The sequence below is a fragment of the Impatiens glandulifera genome, chromosome 1 (genome assembly GCF_907164915.1).
Source record: "Impatiens glandulifera chromosome 1, dImpGla2.1, whole genome shotgun sequence".
NCBI lineage: Eukaryota > Viridiplantae > Streptophyta > Magnoliopsida > Ericales > Balsaminaceae > Impatiens > Impatiens glandulifera.
Window position 1 is genome coordinate 34074433 of NC_061862.1, and position 10001 is coordinate 34084433.

The following is a 10001-nucleotide window of genomic DNA, read 5'->3' on the forward strand; positions in this document are numbered from 1 at the left end:
ATATAAGTAACATGCAACTACACGACAGACCGAATATTCATGAAAGGAAAGCTGAGGACAATGGGAAGCTGATATCGAAGAAAAAATATGAAAGGTAACCCGGGAAAAAGCGCAGAAAGTAAAATGAGCTCATATTGTATGGTCAACGAAGATTATCCCTAGACACCAGTTCATCTTATGACTCGCCTTCTAGGAAAGACTCAGCACTCGTGATCGTATCAACAAGTATGAGCATCCCGGACGCGAGTTGTCTTTTATGTAAAGGAAATGAAGAAACCATAGATCACATATTCGAGAGCTGTTGTATTGCTTCGGAGCTTTGGGACAGATTCTATAAAAGCCTGGAGCTGATCAGTTTCCCGAGCGAATGAAATGAAATCAAAAAAGCAGCACTATTCAAAGCCAATGGAAATAGATTTGCAACAAGCGTGTTCAGGTGCGGCTTTGAAGCAGTGGTGTATAACATTTGACAAAAACGAAATGTAAGGGTATATGGCTAAACTCGCAGAAGCGTTGAAGAGTTATGGAAAAATATTGTATCGGATTGCAGTGCCCTCGCGAGAACGTGGGAAAAAATTCCAAGCACAGAGCAGAACTGGAATATCCGTAGGAACTGGAATTTACCATTTTTAAACTTATTAGAATTGAAAACATTGTAATTAGATAATTCATTTACATTTTTATATTTTTAGCTTTTATTCAGAATGTTACGACTTTAAAATCATTCTAGGCCTGTCTAGAATGATTTCTTAAACTCATTGTTTTTTCTAGAATTTTTAATAAATTGACGCTAGGTCGTTTTTCAAACAAAAATAAAGTAAGATCCACTACAACAAAAATGACTTTCGGCGACGCTTAAAAAGACTTCTGCCAACCTTTAAAAGCGTCGCCAAAAACATTACCGACACTTATTCTTGCGTCGCCAGAAGCAGGGTGGGCGCAAGTTTTTACCACGCTTATTTAAGCGTCGGTACAAGCGTTGCCGAAAGGCGAAAGTTTTAACGACGCTTATTTAAGCGTTGGCAAAATTAAAAAACGTCGCTAAAAGTCTATTTTATTTTTAAACTATTTTTTTTTAAATTTGTTTTTTTCTATTTTCATTTTAGATGTTATTTTTTTATCTCTACTATTATCACATTTGCCCTTCATCTCTCAAGTACCTGATGAACATAATCCTTAGGGTGAACCCATATTCCAGCATATTATAACCTTAAAAACACTTCAGAAACTAATGAAATCTCTCATATTTTATATACCAAAAACTTCTTCTTTTTCTCCGATGTGGGATAAATGTCATATTAACACTTCAGAAACTAATGAACTCTCTCATATTTTACTTTTAATTAAATTTAAATAATAATTAAATAAAAGACATATATTAATAATACTATAAAAAGTTTAAAAATTATGTTATATAAAAAATATTAATTAAATTAAATGTTAACAAAATTTTAAGTCAAATTTAATTTTAAAAAAATTAAAAAATTAAAATAAAATATTTATAAAGTTTAAAAATAAAACATAAAAATTATTAAAATTTAGAATATTTAAATTATAAGGTTTTAACAAAGTTACAAAGTTGGTATATAAAAAAAATAAAGGTGGTGGTATAGATATAAAGGTTGGCAAAAGTTTTTTTCTTTTAATTTTTACCCACGCTTAATATGGGTTGGCACATAAGGGTCGCTGAAAGTATGTTTTGTTGTAGTGATCACTAAGTTGCATTATTAATATAAAAACAGTTTTAAATATTAGATTATTATTCATCATTTCTAAATAAGTATAATATTATTTTAATTCATACTTTTAATATTATTTTGAAAATGTCACTAATAACTGCAATATTTTTATTTGAAAGGAAGAATAATTGTAATATTTATTACTATTAAAGACTTAAACGTATATATAAAAATAATTAACGGAAGAAATCATAGGTAATTTCTGCATTAATTATAAATTAATTAGTTACCTTAAAACTATTATTTTGATTATTTAAATAGATTAACAATGAACAAATCCTGATACTTTATTCTAAGAGGGGCAAGGAGAGTATACTATGACAAAATCTAAATGTGTGCATTCGTCTCGCATTCTCTTTGTATTTTTTATTTCATCAATCATTTCTCTATCTTATGATGTAACAGGTGAAGAAGAAAGAAAGGTAAGCACAATTTTTTTGATTTAATTTGTTACAATTTTTTGTTTAGTTTTTTTTTCTTTGAATAAGTGCTCTTCACCCTATTCAAAAGTACCCCCTACAAAAGAGAGTAAAGATTGAAAGGGAATATTTGTAGTTTTATTTGATTAATTACATTATGTTAAATTATTTGATTAATCTAGAATTTTTTTTTATCATTATTTGTAGGTATATATAATTTACATGGGAAACCTTCCCGATGGAGAATACTTAGCTCGATCACACCATCTTCATCTACTACAAACTCTTGGTCATATCAATCGGTAAATAATTAATTTGTTTTTCATTTAAATTATTTAATTTATGTATTTACCATTTTGTTGTTTTAGATGAGTATGATTACAAGATAGTGAGGATCATAAAAGGTTTTTTGTTTTATTTTTTCATTATTTAATAATCTTTTATGTTAAAAAAAAATATAAAGAACAAAAAAGAGATACAAAAGTTAATATTATTAGATAATATTTTTATTTGATAGGATGGCCGAAAAGACGTTGATGAGAAGTTATACAAGAAGTTTTAATGGATTCGCTGCTAATCTTACTCCATATGAAGCCTCAAAATTGAAAAGTAAAATATCTTATTATTTGTGTTTTTTTTTTTTTTAATTATAAAATATACAATAATTCATACCATACACATATATTTTTCCCTTTACACGAAAGGTGTGCCTTTCTTGTTATAGTCTATTTTTTCAAATAATCAATTAGATAGGAAACATGAATTTTACCCCCTAAACACGCATTAATATTTGTAATATAATTATTTTGCAACCAATATTTCACTATTTATTAGTTTAATTTTATTTACTTAGATTCGTTAGTGATATTTTGATGACATTTTGATATTTATCTTTTGATAATTTATAATAATTTTTTTCAATAATTTTAATTGGTATGTTTTTGAAACGTTTTACCATGAATTAATTAATTGATAATATCCTTTCAAATTTTGAAAACATGCATGCAAATAATTAATATTTATTGTTCTATAATGCATGCAGACATGAAAGGAGTTGTCTTAGTTTTTGAAAGTCACAAGCTCAAACTTCAGACAACGAGATCTTGGGACTACATTGGATTATCCTTAGATGTTAGTCGAAATCTAACAATGGAGAGTGATATTATAATTGGCCACATTGACACGGGTGTACGACCTAATAGTGACAGTTTATCTGACCATGGCTTAGGAAATGTTCCTAAGAAATGGAAAGGTGTTTGTAATGGTGGCAAAAACTTCACTTGTAACAAGTAAGTGTGTTTTTCCTATATATTCATTATATTGTATATCATTTGTGCTAAATTAGTCTATTATTTAATCATGTGATATAGAAAGTTGATTGGGGCGAGGTACTACATAGGAGACTCGGCAATAGACGATTCAGTAGATTCTCATGGAACCCACACAGTCTCCACCGCGGTTGGAAGAGTTGTAAAAAATGCAAATTTTTTTGGCATAGGAAACGGGACCGCTAGAGGAGGCGTCCCATCGGCAAGGATAGCTACTTATAAAGCTTGTGATATGGAATGCGATGATAAAGATATATTGGCTGCCTTTGATGATGCCATTGCCGACAATGTTGATATTATCACCGTCTCAATTGGACCTGAAATCCCGGTTAACATCAGCGAAGATATTGTTGCCATTGGCTCCTTTCATGCAATGAAGAAGGATATTTTAACTGTACAAGGCGCGGGAAACACACGCAATAACTTGTTAAAATCAGTTGTAAGCACTGTACCATGGATATTCTCGGTGGGTGCCAGTAGTATTGACAGAAACATAATCAATAAGGTTGTTCTTAAAAATGGACGTACACTCATTGTAAGTAAATTTTTATCCCAAGTTAGTTTAAAATTATATTTATATTTGAGATTCAACTTTATAAAAAAAATAAAAAAATTTATTTTAAACATCAATTACCCACCTTTATTAATTTGTCAAAATTTCACATTACAAATAATATAATTAATTTGACCTTTAGTTGAGAAGAGAGAATAGTATTTTGTGAGATGTTAGTCTAGCTAGCTAGGAGTGCAAGAATATGATCAAATGAGATATCTTAAATGACTTAGGGGTCTGGAAGTTAGAATTGAAATTATAAGATCACAAATGTGTATATATATATATATTGAATAACCTCGGGCATATTATACTTTTAAAAGATTGTTGAAATTAAAATTTTAATTGAATCCACATCAATTTAATTATTTTATTATTTCTTGTAATTATGATTTTTAATATTTTTTACATTGGTTATACACTTAGACCAAGCCCAGTTTAAGCTTAATGCCATCATATATATGTGGTTAAAGCTCGGGTCATCCCTCAACTACATTGGTCAGTGTCTTCTATAGGGCTTAACATTGGTTAGAGATGTCTAGATAAAACACGTTTCATTCCTCAACTACCCGATCGAGGTCAGTGTGTTCTTATAGGAATATGACATTGGTTAGACTTTTCGATTGAAGCCTAAGTCATGTAGACAATATAGTGAATATTACCTTAGTGTTGCATGGACTACTTTTATTTGCTCCTAACTCATTCATAAAAGAAATTCAAAATAATTTACCACATCAATAAATAAATAAAAGAATGGAAAATATAAGTTTTATAAGAATTAAAATTGTATTTCTTCAAAACATAATATTTGATGCTTCCTTTGAAGATGTCTTAAATGAATTTGTTTTTTCTAAAGAAAATTAAGGCATGTAAAACTCTATAAATACATTGGAAAGAAAAATTTGTGTGAATAACTAATATCTTGTCGTTGTTGATTAGAGTAATACTGTGAATCCTTTTACTACAAGCAAGCATAACAAGAAACTAGTATATGGAAGAGAGATCACCAATCATTGTAACGAATCAAGTGCAATGTAAAGTTTTCTTTTCATTTCTCATTTACAAAACAACTCAAGATAATCTTGTCATTTTAATTCTTGCACATTAACCTAGTGAGTAAATCCATTTTTGTAGTTTCTCTTTCTTATTTGGCTTGCAGGCGATGTATGAATAGTTGTATAGACCCTAGCTTGGTGAAAGGAAAGATCATAGTATGCAATGTTGACGAGTTCGGGCTATTAGCACTTGAAACGGGTTTGAATGCAAGTGGTCTTATTATGCGAATGTCTAACCAATCTAAAGATGTATCTAAAATTGTACTTTTACCTACAGCGTACTTGAGTAACCATGATTTTCATTATATTGAATCTTACCTCAAGTCTAAATCATTTCCCTCCGCACGCATACTAAAGAGTAAGACTATTCGTAATGATGGTCATGTCTTAGGTTCTTTTTCAAGCATTGGGCCTAATACGAAATTGCCAGAAATTTTAAAGGTATACATATATACATGAATTTTATATTAAAAGACATTGTGTAGTGATTTTCTAATTCTTTCTAGTTACTTAGTTTGTGATTTAAGATATATTTTGTTTCTCTTAGTCTAACTAATATTACGTTCTTATATATTACTTTAATATGTATAATAGCCGGATATAACTGCACCGGGCTTAAATATACTAGCAGAAAGTCCTTCAGAAAAAAATGCCTTTTTAGACATACCGGGTGCAAAGTATAACTTTCGTTCTGGAACATCCATGGCGTGTCCTCATGTTACCGGTGTGGTTGCTTATGTGAAATCAAAACATCCTGATTGGTCTATTTCAGCTATCAAATCATCTCTTATGACTACAGGTAAACGAGTAACAATTTGACTAGATAAATTATTGTGCGACAAAAGATAAAATCGATTCATGATTAATCAAATATTTTTGGTTGATTGTTTTGTATGCAGCTCGAACCATGAATACAAAGTACAATAAAAATGTTGTATTTGGTCATGGAGCAGGATTTATTGATCCAATAAAAGCAACACATCCTGGGCTCGTGTATGAGACATTTTTAGACGAATATATGAATATGTTTTGCAATCTAGGATTAGAAGGAGTCAAGTTGAGGGAGATGTTAGGAACAAAAGAGAAGTGTCCAAAAGGAATTAAAATGTCAACAAAGGATCTCAATTACCCAACAATGACAGCTCCCGTGCACACTAACTCGTCCTTCAAGATTCAATTCTCAAGAGTTGTTACAAATGTTGGACATGCAAACTCAATTTATCACGCACGTGTAAGTACTGGAGATAACACAATATACGTTGACGTCGAGCCAAACATCCTCTCTTTTGTTAGTCTTAAGGAGAGAAAGAAATTTGTGGTAACAGTTAGTGGACATTGGCTCAATCAAGATCATGTTTCTTGTTCCTTAGATTGGTTTGATGGTATTCATACAGTCAAAAGTCCAATTCTTTTATATCGATCATCTATTATATGATTAGTATTAGTTGATTTTATTACTTGAATAACTTTTTTCTTACTAATGAATAAAAGATTTAATAAAGTCTTATTATCTAGTTCTCCTACATTTCCTACAAAAATTAATTAATAAAAAGATTTATGGGTAAAGTTTGTACAGTAAATAATTAATTAATTAAGTTATGCATGTACTATGTATGCATGTTATTATCAAAGAAAAAAAACAAAATCATAAGCATTAAAAATAAAGGCTAAATGGAAAGTAACTTCATCGTTAAGTCAATACAAAAAAACTTAATATTGTTTATAACATTTTAAAATACAGAGAAAGATTATTTAATTTAAATAACTCATTTTTATTTAATTTTTTCTATTTTCTTTAAATAAACAAGCTATAAGTAAGAGAAACTAGAATTTAATACATTCTTACTATAAGTTTCTAGGTTAGTGCATTATAAGTTTTATCAAATAGTACTAACCGTGTAAAAGGAGTCTTCTGTTTTTTGAGTTTTCCCTTATAAAGTGTAAACTTTTTGGATTCTCCCTCCCTTGTGCTACGGTCTAAAAATAAAGTAAGCGGTCCAAATATAATTCCAGCACCCTCCATCGGTCCTAGTGTGCACTTGGGCTAGATTTCTATTTGTTGTTTTAATATTCTATTTTGTTTTCCCCTTCTATTTTTCAAACTGAATTTTGTTATTTTTTAAGTAGTTGTAACTGAATATTCTGAGGCAAGACAACACTTATTTAAGGCTGATTCCTTTTCCACAAGGACCCATGAATAGAATAATGAATATATGAAATTACTTATGAAAATTCTTCACCCCCAATGTCTTTTATGTTTTGATTATTTATTTTGGACTGTTTGGTATAAACCAGTAGTATTTCTCTTCTCACCCTTGGTTCTTCTTTCCCCTCATCCCAAATTCTCCATTACAAAACCCTTCCGCTGCACTTTAATTATATATTTCACACCCGGTCCTTGAGATCAAGAACTCGATTCTTGAAATCAAGAACCCAAAACACTAGTTACAATTCAAGTCGTAACATTTTGGTATTAGAGCAAGACAATTCTTATTGATAGAAACCCGCTAGCAAGATGAAATGGCTGCTCTAAAGACCCTAATCGATGGTTTCTCCCAATAATCAGTTGATTCACAAGCCATTTTGCACCAACACATGACTTAATCGGCTGCTATGAACGCTGACCCAAATGACCGAATTAAGCAATAACATGGATATAATGTTCAATGTCGCTGAAGAAAGTTTGGAAGCCATTGAAAGTGGTGCGTCTAATAATGGTCAAGATCCCCGCACCCGACCCTATGTTAATGCTTCTTGCTACGGTCCTCCTACGAACATGCCCTTCTAGTATGGCCAACACTACGTTCCTCTAAAAGTTGATCTTCCTGAATTTGATGTGACCAATTTGGAGGGATGACTCATATTTGCCGAGCAATTCTTTAGGGTGGACAAGATGAATGATGCCACGAAATTGGACATTGCTCGCACTCACTTTTCAAAGGAGGCAAGAATGTGGTATGGCTCATATTTGCAGAACCGCAATCAAAGAGAAGCCTTGTCGTGGGATGTATTCAAGAGAGATCTCTTGCTGCGATTCGGTCCTTCCATACACGACCCCCCATTAGACAAAGGATGAAAATGAAGCAAGTCAGCATTGTCCAAGAAGTAACATACGCGTCCCTAATGAGCAGCATGCCCTTGTACAGCACTGAAGCACCGCTGCTGCCCAAGCCATCAATTGTTAGCACGGCCTGGCCAAGGACCAACCGGACAACCAACCCCAAGAATGACCTATGTTATACTTGCAACGAAAAGTGGGAGCCCAACCATAGGTGCAAATCCAAATTATTCATGGTCTCGGCTAATAAGCAAGAAGTCCAAGAACCCACTCAAGAACAAGTTTTTAATGATTCACCTTTGCTTCTTGAGGTAGGGGACGAACATGCCATTTCTTTGCACACATTCAAGGTCTTATAGGGTATTTCTCGGTCGTAGGTCAACAAAATACAAGGAAACCGGCTGAAAAAGTCCTTGGAAAAATATAGTGTTTCTGCCACGGTACAAATAAAGAGTAAGCACGAAAGCCAAATTGTTTCACTTGTTTTGGAAGACACTCCTGGAAATTTCTAGCACATAATCGAAGGCTTCAATCAGCTATTCTAGCAACCCAATAACCGACCACCGGCTAGGAAGGTAATTAGAAGACATGGCTATTTTGTTTCACCTGTGTTGCTGGTCCGGAAAAAGGACTGGGCTTGGATGTTTGAAGATACTCTAGAGTATAATCAGAAGAATAATGACTCTTTTGTTGCACCTAGGGTGCTGGGATGAAAGAAAGTTTGGTTCTGAATTTTTGATAACACCTTAGTGTTTAATCGGAGCTGGAAGAAATTATTTTTGCACCAGGTCTTAGCGATATTGCAACTACAAAAGTTTTCTCTCATAAAAAAACATTACTTGGGGTGCACACAAATTTCTCACATGGGTGAAGTGGAGACTGATGACCTGACAAAGCTAAAGAGCACAAGGTCCCAGCCAGTTCCACTATTAAAAAGTTGTTACCGACGAATTTTAAAGAAATGCGGTCCTACACTCCAACACTTGCTAAACCTGCTAAAAATCCGACCGAACAGTAAGAGAAAAGAGTTCTCTTTGAAGATAGGGGCATGCGCATTAAAGGTTGACCAGGCCACGGTCTTTTCTTCGAGGGTGAAGAGTTTTGAAGGGGGAGATAATACTACAATCTAGAAATAAAATATGCGGTTCAAATATAATTCCAGCACCCTCCATCGGTCCTAGTGTGCACTTGGGCTAGATTTCTATTTTACTTTCCCTTTTTTGTTTTTTAAACTGAATTCTGTTATTTTCTAAGTAGTTGTAACTGCATATTCTGAGGCAAGACAACACTTATATAAGGCTGGTCTCTTTTCCCTAAGGACCCATGAATGGAATGATTAATATATGAAATTACTTGTGAAAGTTCTTCACCCCCCATTGTCTTTTATGTTTTGATTATTTATTTTGGACTGTTTGGTAAAAACCATCAGTATTTCTCTTTTCACCCTTGGTTCTTCTTTCCCCTCATCCCAAATTCTCCATTACAAAACCCTTCCATTGCACTTTGATTATATATTTTCCACCCGGTCCTAGAGATCAAGAACTCGATTCTTAAAATCAAGAACCCAAAACACTAGTTAAAATTCAAGTCATAACAAAAGGAGCATTCTGTTTTTGAGTTTTCCCTTATAAGGTGTAATTTTTTGGATTTTCCCTCCCTTGAAAGAGAAAAAACATCTCCAAACTTAAGAATCCAACCTTGGGAATTTATACTTGTGCTTAATCTTATAATCTCATCATCAACAAGCATGCAAATAGAGAATAGTGAGGAATGGATTAGTTTTAGGAAAAGTTTGAGAAAACAAGAATCCCACTGTGTGTGTAGGAGCATGAGTTATGTGCAGATACTT

General features: G+C 32.4%; 1 protein-coding gene across 1 annotated transcript; it reads left to right on the plus strand.

Annotated features, from left to right (window-relative positions):
* The first annotated feature begins 2676 nt into the window (after positions 1 to 2676).
* LOC124924271 (subtilisin-like protease SBT4.3) lies at positions 2677 to 6529 on the plus strand. Its single transcript, XM_047464334.1, has 7 exons — positions 2677 to 2767; positions 3201 to 3447; positions 3529 to 4021; positions 4979 to 5073; positions 5199 to 5535; positions 5689 to 5893; positions 5994 to 6529. Exons 1-7 carry the CDS (start codon positions 2677 to 2679, stop codon positions 6527 to 6529), a joined length of 2004 nt encoding a protein of 667 aa, XP_047320290.1.
* Positions 6530 to 10001: the final 3472 nt, after the last annotated feature.

Bases quoted from the DNA above. Each gene is read 5' to 3' on its own strand.
- LOC124924271 (XM_047464334.1), top strand. From the start codon at position 2,677: ATGGCCGAAAAGACGTTGATGAGAAGTTATACAAGAAGTTTTAATGGA. The intron at 5,074-5,198 runs GTAAAGTTTTCT...TTTGGCTTGCAG, and splicing joins TGTAACGAATCAAGTGCAAT to GCGATGTATGAATAGTTGTA. The intron at 5,536-5,688 runs GTATACATATAT...TATGTATAATAG, and splicing joins AATTGCCAGAAATTTTAAAG to CCGGATATAACTGCACCGGG.